Raw genomic sequence first — 20,234 nt, forward strand, 5'->3', positions numbered from 1 at the left:
AATATGGACTTCTTATTTGCACCAAAATGCTAAATTATAGAATTCACAAGTACAATTTTCTAACCCACATGGGCACCTTCATTACAGTAATCTACAAAACTAAGTTGTGAACTACCATCTAGAGCTATCCTAGACAATGTTTGGGCTTTTCTTAAATAGGCAATTTTATGCCATCAGAGAAGGTTCCAGATGCTCAAACTTAATACCCTGGGCTGATAGACCCTAACAATACATATAGAGTTGGCTAAATACATTTTTGACAAATTATTTTAGATGTTTTGGTAGCCCAACTTCAAAAGGCCATAACTCTTGAACCGTTGCTCCGATTGGCTATTATAATCACTTTTCAAAAATGCCAGCTTGATCTATAGGCCTAAAATGGTGCTAGCACCCTTCCATCAAGTTCTCGGACCTCATCTAGGCACTCTAAAACCTCCAATGGTGAGGCTGAAGATTTTTTTGAAAATTTTTCCAGCAAAAATCTGCAATAACTTCTCTGATACCTAAGGTGGAGCAATGAGATTTTTATGCTAGGCTTATAATTCCAAAATGAAGAGCTTCATGTACAAAATGAGAAAATTTTGAGCTCATACGAGAAAGATACTAAAAATAGTAGGTTCCCTTAAATAGTAACCACCCTATCTACTAGTCCTTATTAAAAAAGACTAAAAATAAAATATTTTTTGGTGATGCAATATTGCTCTTACACTTAGGATGTTTATGCATCACTATCTACATTGCAAAATTTTCAATATTAACAATTCATAATTACTTCTTTTAAAATTCAAAAGTTTATCTTGCTAGAGCTTTAGTAAATATGTTTGCCAATTGATCCTTTGATTTGCAATGTAATAGGTTGATTTCTCCATTTCTGACCATATCTCTGATGAAATGATATTAGGTGTCAATGTGCTTTCTTTTCTGATGAGAGATTGGATTTCTAGCAAGTGCAATTGCTAATTTGTTGTCACAAAGAATGTTGATTGTTTCTTCTTTGATGTTGGTTCAAGATCACTTATCAATCTCTTCATCCATACTGCTTGGCAAGCTATTGATGCGGTTGCTATGTTCTCTACCTCTTCTAATGAAATGGTGACAATTGGTTACTACTTGGATTCCCATGACACTATACCCATACCCAGGCAAAATGAATAACCTAAGATGCTCCTTTTGTCATCTACACATCTAGCAAAGTCACTATAAGTGAATCCAATTAGCTGGCTATCTTCATCACTTGCATACAAAATTCCATGTTGCATTGTTCTTGCAATATACCTTACTATTCTTTTTCCTACCTTCTAATGTAATATCTTTGGTGATTCCATGAACTGAGAGAGAAAGTTGACTAAAAACATAATGTCTGGCCTTGTTGTTGTCACCTATATTAGGCTACCTACCAATTACTTGTACAAAGTGGATTTCACTACAACACCTTCATAATTTGTCATTTTGAATTTTGTCAATGCATCTTGTGCATATTTATTTTGACTGATGAAAATGCCTCGTTCCAATTATTCAATCTCTAAATAGAGAAAATATTTCATGTGACTAATATTGGTCATTTCAAATTCTCTTTCCATGTCAAGCCTGAATTCTTCAAGGTGCAAATTACTGGTATATAGAAAATCATCAACATAGATACATATAATTAAAATTTCACCTTATAAGTTTTTCTTTGCGTATAATGTTGGCTCATTGTTGCTATGCTTGAAACCTTCATTGAGTTTATATGAATCTATTCAGATGTATCAAGCCAAATTGGTGCTTGTTTCAATCCATATAAAGCCTTTTTAGCTTTTTTTTTTTTTTTTTTCTTGTCCTTTGATCTCAAACCCAAGTGGTTGATCAACATATACTTCCTCATTTAGAATTCCATTTGGAAATTCTTATTTCACATCTAATTGATGAACTGACCATTGGTGTTTTGGTGCTATTGCTAATACAATTGTAATTGTGTCTAATCTTTCCACCATTGTAAATGTTTCTTCAAAGTCTATACTAGGCTACTGTACATAACGTTTGGCTACTAACCTTGCCTTGTGCTTCTCAACTTGGCCTTTCTCATTAAGCTTTGTCTTATAAACCCATTTAATTCCTATTCTTGTTTTGTCTTGTGGTAAGTCCACTAACTGCCATTTGTCATTCTTCTCTATGGCTGAAATTTCATTTTTCATTGTTGAGCATGATAGAAACATTGAATGAGTTCCATCTTCTACATTGGAAATATTATCTCTTCCTTTTTTTTGGTCTACTTGTTTCTTCCTGCACTCTCTCTCAAAATGTCCATATTTTTTGCAATAATAACATTGTATGTTTGATTTATCAAATCTGCCTCTTCCTTTGTTGCTTCTTTCTCTTCCTCCTTGGTTTTGTGACTATGATAAAGGGTGCTCTACTTGATTTTCAGCATTTTATTTGCTATCAAATTGAAATGAACTTCTTCCTCTTCTTCATTTGCCTCTATTTCCTCTACCTCTTCCTCTACTAATTGTGGCTTGTGTTTGTAGAGAAATATCCAAAGATTGATTTTTTGTTTTGTAATCTAGACTCATGGTTCAGCATTGAACTGGTCAACTCTTCAATAGAATATGTAGAAAGATCTTTACATTCTTCAATTATAGTTACCAAAGTATCATAGGGTTGTGGAAGGCTTCTAAGAATTTTATCCATAAATTTTCTATCTATGACATCCTCACCATAAGCTCTTAGCTGATTCACTACATCCTTGGCTTGAGACATTAACTGATCTACAATTTTAGTATCCTTCATTGTAAGCTTCCAAATCATTTTCTCAAAATCTATAGCTTAGCATTCTTTACCTTTTCTACTCCTTGATATGTCATTGCAAGTATCTCCCATGCTTCGTTTACATTTGTTGCTACTAAAATTTTAGAAGGATGGATTCTTCAACTCCATTAACTATGTTCCACAAAGCTCTTGAATCTTTTCTTCTATTCTCTACATTATCATTCTTTTCACATTTGTCATTTGAGCTAGTTCTTGCACATTGGGCTCTTCATTTTAAGGGCCCATATAGAATTTTTTTTCATTCAATATTGGTCCTTATGTGCTAGGATTACTTGCAGAAGCCATAACTACTTTAATCTATTTTTCCCTTTTTCTTGAGCTAAATAACAAGATATCTTTCTCAACAAATAGTTAGACACACTATTACTTTGATATTATCTTCTTTTGAGAGAGATTGTATACCCTTGTATATTTTTGTTGTAGAGACTTCTATCTTTGTAGGTTAAACATGTCTGATTTAACTTATGCCTTTATAGGGTAAGAACATGACTGGTTCACCCAAAGCTTTCAAACTTTACTACACCAAACTCTTGATCTTCTTCAGCTCCCAACTGTTAGCTCTCAACCATTACATTTCACACACTAGCTCTATATCAGATATTGTTATAATGGAGGAAAAATAAAGAAAATCATAAAACCACTAGGAGAAAATATTGTCTATTACTTCCTCATGAATCCTCTTACATAATAAATCTAAAAGATATAAAATAAAACAATAAAATGGCACCATGATTTCAAACTCAAAAGTATGTGGGAATGTAAATTGTTCACCTAACTCATTAAATAGAAAAGCTAATTGTCACAATTTAAATATGCATAGGTTAACATGACGTGAATCGATAGGGGATGTATTATTAATAAATATGAAGTACTACACATCGTAAAATGAATTCTATATCACTTAGGAGTGAAGTTCATATAACAAAAAAATGACTTATGCAAACCTCAATTCAATTCTTTGGAATTCAAAGTGAAAACATTGGAGAGCATATAATTAAAAACCTAAGACCGATAAATTGAAATAAAAATAGAAGTAATTGAGATTCACATTAAAACCATCATGCAACTAAATAAATAAAAGTTGGATGTAAAATTATAATTGATTACTATTAAAAATTTGCAACCATATAACAAATAAAGTGAAATGATTCCTATGTCATATACAATTGAACTTTAAATTGAAAAATAGTTAACTTATGAAAGCCTTAACTAATTATATTAGAATTAAATTTGAAAGCATCATTGAATAGTTAAAGGTATTGGAAAAATAGAACAACATATTTAAAATAGAGAAAGAAGGAACTTCCAAATTACTGTATTCAATAATATATGCAAATTTATACAATAGCTTGATGCATCATAACTTCCAACTTACTGTATTGAATAATATATGAAAAATAATACAATAGCTTGACCCATCAACATTACTAAATGATTGCTAATTAAATTGACAATAAATTACTTCATGATTGACAACACACATAAGTTTGACAGCTAACTAAAACTTATGACACCTAACTCAAAGACATGTACAACTAGAAATTGATTCAAACTAATACTCTTTGACTCACACCTAAGTTGAACTTGTGTTACAAGCAACCTAAACAAGGTTTGCAACATGAGTAATGATCATATATTTACTACTGTTGGAACATTTTGTCCAACAAAAGGGAGAACCTAAAACTGATAAATTTGAAGGAATTTTGAAAGCGTTGTCAGTCACATTGAAACCATAAGCTACACCAAATGCTAAACTTCTATATAAATTTGGTTGCATTCAAATGAAAATTTTTACTTATCATCTACAAAAAGTTATCTAGACAAATGTGTAACCCCCTAATCCCCAGCATTGGAAGTGAAATTGCATACTCTTAATAGTAAATTTTATATAGAAAAATTGATAGATTGAAATGAATAGTCTATTACCTACAATATTTTGGCTCTTGCTAATAGAAAACTCTAGAATGGGCAAGAGCTAAAGGAATGTTATGTGTTTGGATTTGCATGGAAGAATGTTTATTAAATAGATTTTTGATGAAAAATATAGTCTATGAAGGGAAATTAAGTTGACTTGATACATTTTAAATGCAACTACATTTTACAAAGTAAGGTGACTTTAGAAGTATTGAAGATTAGGGTAGTGGATACAAAAAGCACAAAACATCAATTAAAAACAAAAAATAGAAATAAAATTTGAAAGTTATTTAAACATATATAGAATTCAAATTGTGTATCAATACTAAAGTAAAAGACAAATTAAAATGAAATTTAAAAGCCTTAATAAAATGACTTATTAAACTATTGATCTTTAACATTTGTAATGAAAAAAATTTAAAATCTTGTGACTATTTAATTGGAAGTAAAACAAAAAAGACTTGACAATTGTCAAAGCCTTCCTCCTTATAAGTATGGATACTAAGACCCTAAAAAGTAAAATTCAAACCCTTCTTCCTTATAGTTGTAAACCTTTCAAAATAGAATTGACAACCTAAAACAACTAATAAAATCAAATTATTTGGAAAGCATTAAGAATGAAATTGAAACCATTTACCAAATAACTAATAAAACATTGAATCCACAATCTTATAAATAAATGCAAAAACCTTTTAATAGTTAAAATCAAACCCTACAATAAAATAATAGAGACACTATACATCCCTTACTCATGAAATTGATTCCAACAAAATACGACTTATTAATGCCTTAATCAGTAATAGTGGAAACATAAATGCAAATCCTTCAATGTAGAGCTTGAGCAGATAAGATTGAAAAAATGAAATGAAGTCAAAATGTAATAACAGCCACATTGAAAAAGTCCAAATGGGAATTGAATTTTAAGACCCATCACACAATATTTAAAACCCTTAAAACAATAAATTTGACATGGAAGGAGACAAAAAGAAGGCCAAAATACCTTACTTATTGCAAAATATAAAAATATGCAAAATCTAATAAGCCAATAACTCTAAAAACCAACTAGACTGAAAATGATGAGTTTCCATGAAAAATGAATAACACGTAACTAAGTCTAAAGTCATATCTAAATCTAGAAGAAATAGAAGATAGCTTATTGAACCCTTAACGCATTTACAAAATTGAAACATACTTACTAATCTCATCAAATCAATTAGAAGATATAATATTAAGCCCTTAAATGCCAACATATGTGAAACCCATTTACATTCAGAACCAATGAAACTTATAAAAAAATGAATAACAAAACATAGATATGTCTAGTAGGAGGTGAAAAATAAATAGGGATGTTTGACAACCAAAATATATCTACTTTTCTGAACTATAAACATTCTAGTCACACTAGAATACAAGATTTTGATTACCTAGTGTTTATAGTGTTAATAAACACCATATATCATGTAAGAAAACACAAAGACTAAAGTCATGCAAAATAATAAGCGGTGGAGGTGTGTATTAGTAAAATAACAAAAAAAAATTTAAAAAAATACAAATTTAAATTTTCCAAATGGTGAGAGATGACCTAAGGAGAGTTATCCCATCTTTGACCCGATAATATATATGCTCCCCTCATAGCTCCTTGTTTTTGTCTACCTCTTTCACCTCAAAATTTTGAACAAATTATGAAGAAATACAGTGGTTTGTCCTACAACTAGAAAAGGAAGAACATACAAAGGAAATAAGCCATTTATAGGGAGAGGAAACTAAAGGAACATGAAACAACAAACTATACAAATGCAAGGAAACCGTGTATAAACCTGCAAAGTCAAATCATAAGGTGGCCAATGGCTGAGAAAATAATGGTGGCCTGTCGTGTTTGCATGGTTCTGTACTGAGCATGCTTTGGCTTTCAACTATTTGAACACTCTAGAATAGGAAACAATAAAATGAATGTTAGGTGTCTTGATATACAGAGCAGAAGGCATATTGAACAGAATCACCCTGAGAAATATAGTCCCATTAAGAGAAATTAAGGTGACTTCACTCATAGTTAATGCAATTACATGTTGTAGCATAAGGTATATGCCCGCAAGAATTATTGGCACTTAGGGTGTTGGATAGGATGACACAATGGCAATAGACCACCCTTCCACTATAACCAGGGCTATACTCATACGACCACCTCAATGATCACGCACATCTTCATTGACAATTCAACATGACAATTTTTGCCTGGATTATGTCAATCATGTTCCACCACAAAACTAGGCATTTTCAAATAGACTCAACTTTTTATTTTTGGTCGCTAGTTATGGCCAAATAAAATGACAAATTAAAAAAGTATATAAGATCCATATAGCAACCCACATAGACTGATTCATGTTAAAGTGTATGTATTTTGAGTCATCTCTTCTAACAGATGTGGCTACCCTCCCTACCAACTGTATTCTTACTAATTTTAAAAAATTAAAAACATCATGAATTTTTTGGACAATTTCAATATTTGATCTTTATGATCTGCATAGTTTATAGTCGAAAAAAAACAAAAAATTTGGAAAAAAAATCACTACATTTTGTAAATCTGAAAAAAAAAAAAAAACTTTATTTTATCTTTAGTACATTTTTTATGGAGATTAGCCGGTCCCTCCCCTAACTCCCCTCAGAAATAAACTTTTGAAAAAACCATTCAACCAGCTATAACTCAGTAAAAACAAATTTGAAGTCAAAGTATCGCATCTGAGCGTATGGTGATGAGAATTCTTTGCAAAGTAGAATCTAACTACCTACTATAGAATAGTCCAGTTGAGTGTCATCATCTTCCGAAGAGAATATTTGGTGGAAAACGAAAGCTCCCGCGACGTGTTGGTGCATGCGCACATCGTACATAGCTTTCACTAGTTGACTCTTCACTTTCTTAACATTTCAGACTGTGAGAACATTTACTTACTTTTCATTATCATGAGATTGGGAAGCTCCACAGCTGATTTAGCTGAGCTTTGTATGCTAGGATTCAATTTTTGTTTTCTTAAGCTTGGCGTCTTAGAATATAAGTGGGACAATGGACCATTCGACAATTCGTATCTAAATTGCATGGTCACAAAACATTTCGGTAAAAATCTTTATCATGAACTATTTGACTTTCTTAATGGTCTGAAAAAAGCAGGATTCTTGCTGTTGAATTCAGGAAAGAGATGGGAAGGGAATACCAATAATTCTGATGACGGTGAGCCTTATTCGAGAAATGGGCTATATAAAGCCTCCTTTGCTCCAGGCTCCATATCAAAAGAGCACCAATATCTCCACTAAAATCTCATGGACCGAGCTCAGGAGTCAACTGAATCTCTGAGGTGATTTTCCTTTGGAATTGATTTAATATTTGAGTTTGTTCTAATATTCTTAGATTGCTTGGATTATTACTTATTTAAATTTTGTAGTTGTGCATGTTCTAAATAGCTGTGATGTGGTAATGCTATATTAAGGTTGATCTAGTAGTTGAACATGTTCTATAGTTATATTTATTGATTTAATGTCTAATTTTGTAATAGTGCTAGTTGTTGTGATTTGAAAGCTGTTAATGTTAATCAGGAATACTCATAATCAATTGATTTTAATTTTTTTAATTTAACAAGCAATAAATCATGTGATGTCTGATACAAGTACCAAATCCGATTTTATAGACAAGAATTATAAATTGATGTACAAATAATCATCTATTATTTTCTTTTTGTTGTCTTTTTGAACATTTTAGAAAAGAGCATGCTGATGTGACATTGTATTTGATGAGTTGAGATGAATTTATAGCAATAATCAATGGGACCTTGCCAATCAAACAATTGCAGTACTATACTTATAAATAAAATATGTTTCTAAAATTTTCATCATCAACATGTTACTCTTCAAATAATTGTCATCATAAAGATCTGTTCACTTATTGTCAATCAAACAATTGTTGTAAGTTTAGAATTATTTGTACTTCTGAAATACAATTTTAAAACAATGCTCAACTAATCATACCTAAACATTACTACATTCTTTTATTTTACTTCAAACAATGTATAGTAATGTGTTGTACTCAATACAACTTAATCCTAGGGGTGTATATTCTAGCTTAATGCAAGCTAATGTGGGTTGGCTTCATCTCATGTACTGTGAAATTATTTTTAGAAGATACATAGTACTATATCAATGATTTTTAGTTTACTAGGTCTTTGATGAATAGTGTTTGATTCCGGCTGCGGCCATGTGTTTTTGCTCCAGCAGCAGTTGTCTGAACTCATTTGCCCAATGATCTTGTATCCCCCGACCCTTTTTTGTAAATTGTATTCTTAATATATTTTTATTAGTAAAAAAGGACTATTCATCTAAAAAAACTGCTCTTTATGTTGTATAAAGTAAAGTTCCATTCTCATTATTTTCTTACGTCTACCCTAATGAACATTTTTTTCAGTCTATGATACTAATACAAATTAAAAGAAATTAGTTTTAATATTAAGTTTTACTGACTAGTGCTTGCCCTTATGACTTAAGAAAGTCTTTCCTTCATATTATAACATAGTATTCCCACAGTTAAATGCTGGGACAAGGGAGTTTTTGCAGCAAAATTCAAATTGATTTCATGCAACTATCTATCTGAGAAATATATCATACAACTTTTCATGAATGAACTTATTACAAGCCTATTTCTAGTTCTGAGAACTGTTGAAAATATTAGCCTTTAGAACATTCCTGTGAAGATGTGTCTTAAGGAGAGAATATCAAGCACTGATGCAGTTAATTTTTCCTTTAATTTGCAGGCATAAATGTGCAGCATGCTTCAGACAATTTAACAAAGTGGAGCATCTTGTTGAGCATATGAAAATTTCTTATCATTCTCCACATGAACCAATCTGTACTATTTGCAAAAAGCATTGCAGGTTCTATGACTCGCTAAGGGAACATTTGATTGGTATTTTTCTCTTTATCTTTGCCATTATCATGTTATCCTTATTTTCTTATTTTTCCCTTCCAAGACTTAAGGATAACCACATGGGTAAAAACTAGAATTTGCTGTAAACTCTTTGGACATTCTTAAATCTAGGGGTTGTAAAGTACTACTGTTTCATGTCAAATGATTTAGGCCTTCTTAATTTACTATCACAAATCGATTATTCGCTATTGTTTAATACAGTGGTTTTGAACTGATCTTGATTAGGTCCATTACCAAAAGCTGAGTGTGCGAAGCAATTTAGTGAAAGGGGATGCAGCTTCTGTCTCAAAATTTTCCCAACTGCAGTACAACTACATTCTCACCGAGTAGCTTGTCAATCCCTCCCACCATTGCCCCCTGTATGCTCTTAATGAATTTGAAGCTCTTATTTTTAATTCCAAAGTCTTATCAACTGCTTTAACACAATTTTTTCATTCCTTGTTCAATGAAAAATGCCTCAATATCCTCTGACAAGTCATTTTAGCAATTTAGAATCATTGTTTTAAGATGTTTACATCCATACAGATGTCTGGACTACAAATTTCCTCAGCAAATAAGAGAATCCAAAAGCAAAACTGGCAGATTCAAGGTGAAAGTTCAAATAAGGGAAATATTTCTGCCATTGCAATGAGTACTGAGATGGTGGGTGGTGGTCAGGATGGGTCTGTAGATCTTTGTGCACGAGTCTGCTTGGTGGATGAGGAAGAAAATGTGGTCTTCCATTGTTATGTCAAGCCTTCTACTCCAATCACAGATTACAGGTTATAAATTGTTTCCAACTTGATATTATTTTCTCTGTGTAGTCTGCCATTACTGTATAAACTTGTTCTCAAAAATGGTGGATGTTGTTCAATAGATATGATGTCACTGGAATCAAACCAGAACATCTCATGGACGCCATGCCACTGAAGCAAGTTCAAGAAAAAATTCAACAGATTTTATGTAATGGAGAAGCAATTTGGCGAATTCGCAAAGGTGGAAAAGCCAAGCTTCTTGTTGGGCATGGCTTAGATCATGACTTGCAATGCTTGGGAATGGAATATCCTACCCATCTTATCAGGTAATATGAATTTTTTATTCCATTGATTTGATGAGGCTCAAATTAAGAGCATATTGTGATCATTTACAAATGTTGATTTCTTAGGGACATTGCTAAGTACATTCCACTGTTAAAGAGTAATAGAACCAGCAATTCACTCAAGTATCTCGCTCAATCATTTTTAGGGTAATTGATTCTGCATCTTATTCATTTACATTGGCTGTTATATGAATAATAAATCTAGCAAGATAAATTGGTCTATGAAGGTATTATGAAAAAAAGACTCAATTTCACTGGATAGTGTTTCTAACTTTTCAATCTGTATGAGATTGATTACTAGGATTCTGGGATTTCTTATTTTTATCAGATTAGAAAAATGTGTATTAGGTTTGATTTAGAAATTGAGTTTAAAATATAATGCCAATGCAGATTGATATCAATGAAAAGATGCGTGTTTGTATGTTTTGGCAGGTATAGGATTCAGAATGGCATTGATGACCCATATGAAGATTGTGTGGCAGCAATGCGTATTTACAAGAAAATGAGAAACGAGGACCATTCTCAGTGTCCTTCTCTCAGTGCAATTGAATTTGTTCCTGAGAATGTGGCGTATTCAAGAATGAAACAGAAAGACCTGGAAAAACTGAGTCCAGAAGCTCTGCTGCATATTTCACAATCTGATTTCTATTGTTGGTGCATGGATTCACAAGCAACTTGATTGAATCTTTCATAGGAGAGAGTTTGAAAATACAACAATCTAAAATGTATCTTATTATTCATGGGAACGTTATTGTACAACTGAATCCTAGAATGGATAATCCTTGTCCTTAGGCTCTTTCCTTCTACATATTAAATTGCCAATATTCCGTCCTGTTAAACCAAAAATAAATTTAATAATTGATTCTGCTGAAGAAAGAAGTGTGTTTTGGTTGTAGATTAATGAAAACATTATTAAATAGGTTTTTCTATTTAGATGTAGTCAAACTGGTGAACCACAGTAAATTGTTGTATATGTATGTTAATATATATATATATAGAAAGAGATTTTTTTAATATTACTCTGTTCTGTTCTGTTTATCTTAACAATGTTATCTAAGATTCAATATTAATAAAGAAGGGACTATTCATCAAAAAAATCAATATATGGATTTGTTTTACTTTCTCTTTTTTTAGATCATCTTTTTAAATTTTTCTATATTGTGATTTTTTTTTGACTTAATCTTTGTTATTTCATTTCCTATCTTAGAATTTCATGCAATACTTTTCTATTTTAGGCATTCATTCTCACGATGGATCTCAAGTGTTGATGTCTTGGAAGGGCTGAATCCCTTGCTTCTAGAGCTCTAGAAGAATGGCAACTTCGAGAGGAAATTTTTTGGAAGCAAAAGACTAGAGTTGATTGGCTCCAGGAAGGTGATCGGAACACTGCCTTTTTCCATAAAATAGTGCAATCTCACTAGAATCAGAGCAATATCTCTTCTTTGGTTAATTGCCAGCTATTTGACAAACTTTTTGTGGGTTCTGATTTCTAGAAATCTTCTGCAGTCAATTTTGGATTGGGGTTTTTTTATTGTTTGCATGGCAGGGCCTGGGATTTCCTCTGCATTGGTGAGAACAAATGGTTCTTATCCAACTGTACATGATATGCGATCTGAATTGTTTTATTCAGGGGAGATCTCTAAGTTCAAAAAGGTTAATGGTTGTTTTCTGCGTAGCCATGACTGCCCTATATTGGTTATTCCTCCAGCGGCTATAATGGAGGACATTGAATATTGGACCAAGCATGCTTTGATATGAAAATCTCTTGGAATCCAAATCTCACTATCTGCATATATATATATCTTGAGGCATGGATCAGCCGCTCATGGCAGGTGGAAGGTGATATGGAGATTATGCTAGTAGGGAATAGCTTTTTTTTTTGTTGTATTCTCTTGCATGTCAAATTGTGATCATTTTTTTGAAGGAGGCCCTTATTATTTCTACAACCATGTGGGGTTATTTGTCAAACCTTGGCATTCAGGATTTAATTCTGCTGAGGATTTCCCCTCAAAAGTGCTAGTTTGGGTTCGCTTGCCTCGCCTTCCCCTGGAATTCTAGCTTGAAGACATCCTCCAAAAAAAATTTTCTTTGTTAGGAAAATCGACTACAATTGCACATCAATCCCTCAATAAAAAATTTATTTCTTATGCTAGAATTTGTGTTGAAGTTAATTTGAATAACCCATTACCAGATTCTTTGGAAATTTGTCTTAGGGCTTCTTCTTAGGTGCAACAATTAAATTATAAATCCCTCCCTTTCTGATGTCGAATTTTTCATGAGTATGGTCATTTACAGTGTTAGTGCCCCTATAACTTGACTTCCAAAGGAGTGGATGGTTCTATGGCTGGCAATGTTGGTGGTTTGGCATATACTATAGGGAAAGGACAACCTCAGATGGACAATACTACCAAGGGGAAGAATTAGCAAGATGCTACAAGAAAGTGAAAGGCTCGAATGTAGGATAAGGATGGATTCACCCCTGTTCACCGACAAGCTAAGGGGCATGGTCAAAAGAGGCCTTTGAAAGATAGAATATTTGATTCGGGTTGTAATTGCTTTGAGGTGCTGGATAGTATGGTTCTAGAGGAGGGACTTGTACCTAATGATGCTTGTGGACATGATATTTGCCAAACAAGGTACCTTCCCAAGCCAAAACATCTAGACCAAGCAAAGAGGAACACTCTCTAGAGGCTAGAATCTGAGAAAGCTCTCGAGAATCCACATCTGTGCCTCCAAGAGGCCAATCAGAAGAGTGCTTCCATCTGTAACGAACAACAGATCCCAATTGTTAAGGAGTCTTGTAATGAGCCACTTTATCCCATCTAGTGGCATGAAAAGAATCACGAAGAGTCTTAAGATGAGGGTCCTACTATCTCTTCTGACCTAATTTTCCTAGATGAGGGACTTGTACCTAATGATGCTTGTGGGGCATCCCAAGTTGTGATATATTAGAACTGTGAGGTTCTTCTAGCTCTAGTGACACTTGTGGTGCCAGAGGATAATGATGTTGTTCGTTAAGGATGTGCTGGCATTAGGTAAGGGTAAGGGGTCTCCTCTCCCCTTGGGATTGATGCATAGACCCTTTAAGTAGGTTTCCTTTACTCCTCCTCTAAAGAGTGGGCGCAAAATAGACTAGGAGAAGATTAAACTCACAGGAGATGTATTGATAGAGTTTGGGTCAGTGAAACCATTGAATGCTCATTTTCCCCATTCTACTCAATGATGATTATTCTCTCATGGAATGTTAGGGGGTTGAATAGCATCCCTAGACAAAAGGCTATTCAAAATCTGGTGGTTGATCATTCTCCTGATGTTTTTTATATCCAAGAGACTAAGCTCTCTATGGAGTCTATGGTCCAACATGCCTCTAGTATTTGGACTTGTGGACAATGCCAGTGTGTTGGGGCTATGGGCAATGCTGGTGGTTTAGCTATCTTTTGGGATCTGCAAAATTTTTTTCCCTTTGGCTGGGTGTCTTCTCACTCAGCTCTCTCTATGGTGGCTTCTTCTTTAGACTCAGAAGAGGTAATCATGGTTACTAACGTGTATGCACCTATTGATATTGTGGGAAAGGAGGAACTTTGAAGGCATATTCAATATGTTAGAAATTGTCAACCTTATCATCCTTGGTTGTTAGTAGGGGACTTCAATTCAGTTATAAGTCTGGAAGAGAAGCAAGGTGGTTTGGCTAGATTGGGACCTTCTTTTGTTCTTCTTTGGCAACACATTTCACTTTTGCATCTCTTTGATGTTAAGCCTTCTAATGGTCTCTATACTTGGAATAATCAAAGGACTAGGGTTGATCCTATCTCAAAATGTCTGGATAGATTTCTTGTTTCTTGTTTCTGGGTTAGTGGCACCCTTACTCTCTCTTCAGAAATCTTAGAATGGAGGGCTACTAATCATTGGCCAATCAAATTTTCAACTATTGGAGCTTGTATTCCAAACCATCCTGCTTTTAAGTTCCAATTGATGTGGCTTCATGACTCCTCTCTTCATGATTTTGTTTTATGTTGATGGAAAGATGGCACTCCTGCATATGGTACTGCTATGTTTTCATTTTCTAAAAGGCTTCAATATGTTAAAAGGCATCTCAAGATATGGAATAGACAATGTTTTGAGAACCTTCACTCTATGAAAAGGCGTTCTCAAGAAGATCTTGATGTCATCACAAGGGATATTAGAGATCGAGGTTTCTCAGAGGATCTTGGAAGGGTTGAATCCCTTGCTTCTAGAGCTCTAGAAGAATCGAAAGTTCAAGAGAAAATTTTTTGGAAGCAAAAGGCTAGAGTGGGTTGGCTCTAGGAAGGTGATCAGAATGCTACCTTTTTCCATAAAATAGTGCAATGTCACCGGAATCAAAGCAATATCTCTTCTTTGGTTAATTCTCAAGGTATCCAAGTAACTTCCTTTCCAGCTTTTTTCTAGGAAGCTACTCAATACTTTGCTATGCTCTTCTTTGAGGAGTCTCCTCCTCCTGATAATGAAGAAAATGTTATTTTGTCTTTTATTCCTTCCCTTATCACTCAGAAAATGAATGATTATCTCATGCGAACAATATCTTTGGAAGAGTTGGAGGAGGTGGTCTTTGGCATGCCTAAGGGGAAGGCTCCTAGCCTTGATGGCTTTCTAGTTGAGTTCTTTCAGAAATTTTGGGACATCATTAATCATAATTTGTTGGAGGTGGTTAAGGAATCCTATTCTAGCAAGCAGATGCTTTAGGTATTGAATTCTACTTTCTTGAATCTTATTCCAAAGAGAGAGGGTGCTAATCAATTGGAGTTTTTAAAACCAATTGCCTTATGTAATGTGGTTTACAAAGTTATTACTAAGTTGATTGCTAAGAGAATTAAAAAGTGGCTTCCCATTATTATCTCAGAAGAACAAGTTGGTTTTGTTGCAAGAAGACAAATTTTGGATGGGTTAGTTATTGCTACTGAGGCTATTCACTCTATGGCTACTTCAAGGGAGAGAGCAATGTTTGTTAAGTTGGATATGACTAAGGCCTACGATAGAGTTAAATGGAGTTTCCTAAGGAGTATTCTTCTTACTTTTGGCTTTAGCTTTGACTGGGTGAGTTGGACTACATGAGTTGGGTTACTTCTACCTCTTTTTCTGTTCTTCTTAATGGTCAACCTTCTTAGTTATTTGGTGCCTCTAGAGGCCTCCACCAGGGTGACCCTCTCTCCCCATATCTATTCAACATCATGGCTGAGGGCTTGGGTAGATTCATTAAGTATAAGGTGTCCCAAAATTTTATTTAGGGGTGATTGTGGGGTAATGGTTTACCTTTTCTTTCCCATCTTCAATTTGTTGATGATTTTGCTCTTACAAGTCTTGCTAGGATCAAGGAAGCTAAAGCCTTTCGACATACTCTAGACATTTATTTGGAAGCTTTAGGCCAAAAATTTAATAAGCACAAATCTTCCATTTACTTTTTTAACACTTTTGATTCTATTTAGCATAGGATTACTGGTATCCCAGGGTTTTAGATTGGGTCACTTCCTTTGACTTATCTTGGCATTCCTATTGTTGTTTCTAGGCAACCACGTCTCTTCTAGAAAAATTTGATTACCAAGCTTTAGGATAATGTAAATCATTGGACTCATAGATGGCTTTTTAGCATTGCTCAGGTTACTCTTCTTTAATTTGTTATCCAAGCTATTCCTACTGATAGAAGCATGGTTTAGGCTGCCCCTGTTTACTTTCTCAAGAATTTTGATGCTCTTTCTTGACAATTCCTTTGGAATGATAATTTGCATAGCACTAAATGAAGCTTGATTAATTGGGAGACTATTTGTAGGCCTAAAAAGGAGGGTGCTCTTGGTCTTTGATAAGCTCTCTTGAGTAGTCAAGCATTGGCTACTAAGCTTTATTAGTGATGGTGCTCTGGAAAACATCAACTTTGGCCTTGTATTATCACTCATAAATATTTTCATTGTGCTAACCCTTTCTCTATTTTTGCACTTCCTCTTAAAGAGTGTGGCTTAATGGTCTAGCATACTCTGAAGATGGGTGCAATGTTAGTCAAGAGAGGTTTGTTCTAGATATGTAAGGGAGGTTCTAAAGCATTATTTTGGTCTGATGCTTGGGATGGATTCCCATCCATATTATCCATGTACCCTCATCTTCAAAATATTTGTGATTCTTTTCATGCTGCTGGATGGGATAAAGTGGCTCATTATAAGATGCCTTATCAATTGGGACCTATTGTTGGTTATAGATGGAAGCACTCTTCTAATTGAACTCTTGGAGGCACAGACGTGGATTGTCAAGAGCTTTCTCGTATTTTGGCCTCTAGAGAGTGTTCCTCTTTGCTTGGTCCAGATGTTTTGGCTTGGGGAGGTACCTTATTTGGTAAATATCATGTCTCTACTAGGTATCAGGAGATAACTAGACAATTATTTGGGGATGCTAAGGTCCCTTGGTGGAAGCAAGTTTGGAATACAATTTCTTGATCCAAGTGCAATATTTTCATGTGGCTAGTGGTTCACAACCACTATCTTACATGGGATAATCTTTGTAAATGTGGATTTTAGGGCCCCTCTTATTTTGTTTTGTGTGGTATTGGGGATGAGTCTATCTCCCATTTGTTCTTCCATTGCTCTTATTCTACTCAACTATGGCACCTTTGGTGGAGTGCTTGGGGTTGCTCTTGTAGGCATGCTTGCTCTTTGCCTAAGTTCTGGGCCCACTTGGGTAGTGCTCCCTCCAAGTCTTCCCCTCTCCATGCTACTTGGATTGTTAGCCCATCATTCATGCTTTGGCATATTTGGCTTGAGAGGAATTATTGAATCTTCCAAGATGTTTGGCTTGGTGTTATGCATCTTTGGTGGAAGATCTCACATTCTCTTCAGGAAACTATTCAAGTGAAGTGTGAGCTTGATGGGGGTATGGATTAAACTGATCTTGCTATATGAAATTGTCTCAATTTTCATCTTTAGGATGGGGTTGCAGCTCAAAGGTTTCCTTCTGTGTCCAGGCAGCCTTGGCATTAGAGGAAAGTTTAGGTGAATCAAGATGGGCATTGGAGTCCTCCTCCCCATGGAGTTCTAAAAATTAATACTGATGGTTCTTCCCGAGGGAATCCAAGCCCTACAGGTATTGGGGGAGTGGCTCATTGCAGTTATGGTGACATTAAATTCTTTTTCTCAGTACATAAGGGTGATTATACTAATAATCTCATGGAGGCTCAGGCTATTTTATATGTTGTGGAACAATGTTTCTTGCGAGGATGGAACAAGATTATCTGAGTCTGATTCCCAAGTGGTGGTGAGCTTACTTTCCTCACAGGAGCTTGAGGATGTTAGTTGGCAGTTGGCCACTGTTGTTAATCAGATTATTCTCTTTAGTACTTCTTTTCAGTTCATTGGGTTTACTTATATTCCTCGTGAATGGAACAGACCTACTGATTGTTTAGCCAAATGGACTTCTAGTCATGCTCTGGGTTGGAATATTATGGATGGGGGGCAACTTCCCTTTGAGATGGTGCAAGAATTTGATGAGCTTGTTGCTCAAGATCGAGCTCCTTGTTGTATTTCTTTTTGTCTTAATAAATTTTAACCCCTCTTTTTCATATATATATATATATATATATATATATATATATATATATATATATATATATATATATATATATATATATCAATCTAAAAACATAGTATATTAATAGACTAGAAATTTAATAGTTGTGAATGATTCTTCTTATGATCTATATGTCATAAAGTCTTTGATTGTTACTACTTTTGTTTGTAATAAAATTTAAACATGATTTTAATTAACAAAATAAATTATATTCAAATTTTAAATGTGTTTATCTCATAACTTTACCACATATGACAATGGTAATAATGTTATGCAACAATAATGTTGTTTGTTCATGTTTCAAATAACTATGATTTTATTTTATTAAAAAACCAGAATCTATTTTATGTTTAAAAAATTATCCTCATGATATGATAAAGATTAATTGGCATAATATTCCTTTTACTTGATTTATTTACATACGTTTCATTTAAGAATAATTAATAAATACATATTATATATTATTGATTAATAGGAAAGAAATATGTATAAATAAAATAAAAATAAGACAAAAACATATATTATATAAACAATAAGAATACACATAATTGAAGAGAAGGAAAAAGTTAAACTAGATTCTATTGTTTGTCTATGATAAGTCTATTATCTTAAGATTTGGTTGATAAATATTGTGGCAATATTTCCTAAGCATGGATGCATTTAAGGAAGTAATATTTGTGAAAGACATATCCTAAGGAGATTGTAAGACAATATTGCTTGATCATGATAAAATATCTATAGTAGAGCTAAATATGTTGTTTAAGATCTTTACACATGTGATTATTGGTAAAATCTAGATGTTCTTAGTGATTTACAATTTTCTTGGACTATTTGTCAATTCTTATAAGAATTTGCCAATATGAATTTAGGTGTTAAAATTTTCTATTTTTTGGATATTTTTAGATTATATGAATATAATATAAAATCAAATTTATATGCAAAGATTTTTATTAGCATGGTTTCATTAAGCCCAAAAGATTATGAAACGTAAACAAAGTTACTAAAAACATAGATAAGGTTAGTCCTTTCTAAAGTATACCAAGTATACAATAAATGAACTATTATTCTAATAAAATATTATCATTAAGATGTGCACTTGTAGATTATTATTTGACATTAATTTTATTCAATAAAAAGATAAGAACCTAACCAATTAGACTCAAACTTATATTTTTCTTCCACTATCTTCTTTCATATTTCTCTATTTTTGTTTAATTTAATGATTAATCTTCCAACACCAAGTAGTATATAGATGCTTTTTTTTTGTTATCACTTATCTATAAATTCTTGATGTCTAAATGAGCAAGTGTGTTGAACCATTTTCGTGAACGAATTTCAACTCAAAAAGGATAGAAACTCATGATCAATAAAATTATGCAAGGAGATACACGAAGAGGTTTGTTTAATTTAATTTAAATGAGTAACATAGCTACAACTCTAAAGACAAGGGAATATGTTATGGCTTGCAAGAGTATGAATACAATTGTAATAAATCTAAATGGTATTGAAAGATGACAATCTTGAAAATATTTAATCATAATCTTTTTAATATTTTTATAATATAATTTTTAGAAGATTCAGCTTGAAAATTATTTCAAGGATAATATGGTATGTAGCACTTTTTTTTAGTAGCAATAATTTTTTTTTGGCCATGTAATATAGAATGAATCATATTTTCATTGAGTTCAAGGCATTAACTAGAGAAAGACCATAAATATATTATTAATTATAATATGTGAGATGATACATACATAGAAAATCTATTCTAAGTAATTTATTAAAAAAGACCATATTACTAGTAGGTAAAAACATGTCCAAATTATAACCATAACAGCAACAAAAAGAGCAAGAAATATAAAAGAAAGAGCAATAGTTGAAAGAAAA

The 20,234-nt window shown here is 33.2% G+C and overlaps 1 protein-coding gene across 1 annotated transcript; it reads left to right on the forward strand.

Moving 5' to 3' along the window:
• The first annotated feature begins 8,034 nt into the window (after positions 1-8,034).
• LOC149561893 (uncharacterized) lies at positions 8,035-11,445 on the forward strand. Its single transcript, XM_089827925.1, has 7 exons — positions 8,035-8,069; positions 9,516-9,667; positions 9,914-10,047; positions 10,295-10,449; positions 10,545-10,748; positions 10,833-10,913; positions 11,199-11,445. The coding sequence occupies exons 1-7, from the start codon at positions 8,035-8,037 to the stop codon at positions 11,443-11,445; spliced, it is 1,008 nt and encodes a 335-aa protein (XP_089684051.1).
• Positions 11,446-20,234: the final 8,789 nt, after the last annotated feature.

The sequence above is a fragment of the Cupressus sempervirens genome, chromosome 4 (genome assembly GCF_028749045.1).
Source record: "Cupressus sempervirens isolate cs-2001-9-10 chromosome 4, ASM2874904v1, whole genome shotgun sequence".
Lineage (NCBI taxonomy): Eukaryota > Viridiplantae > Streptophyta > Pinopsida > Cupressales > Cupressaceae > Cupressus > Cupressus sempervirens.

What these genes read in the sequence shown, in the direction of transcription:
- LOC149561893 (XM_089827925.1), top strand. Translation starts at nt 8,035, where the DNA reads ATGGACCGAGCTCAGGAGTCAACTGAATCTCTGAG. An exon ending in ACTCCAATCACAGATTACAG is followed by an intron (nt 10,450 to 10,544) that starts GTTATAAATTGT and finishes GTTGTTCAATAG; the next exon opens with ATATGATGTCACTGGAATCA. An exon ending in TATCCTACCCATCTTATCAG is followed by an intron (nt 10,749 to 10,832) that starts GTAATATGAATT and finishes TTGATTTCTTAG; the next exon opens with GGACATTGCTAAGTACATTC.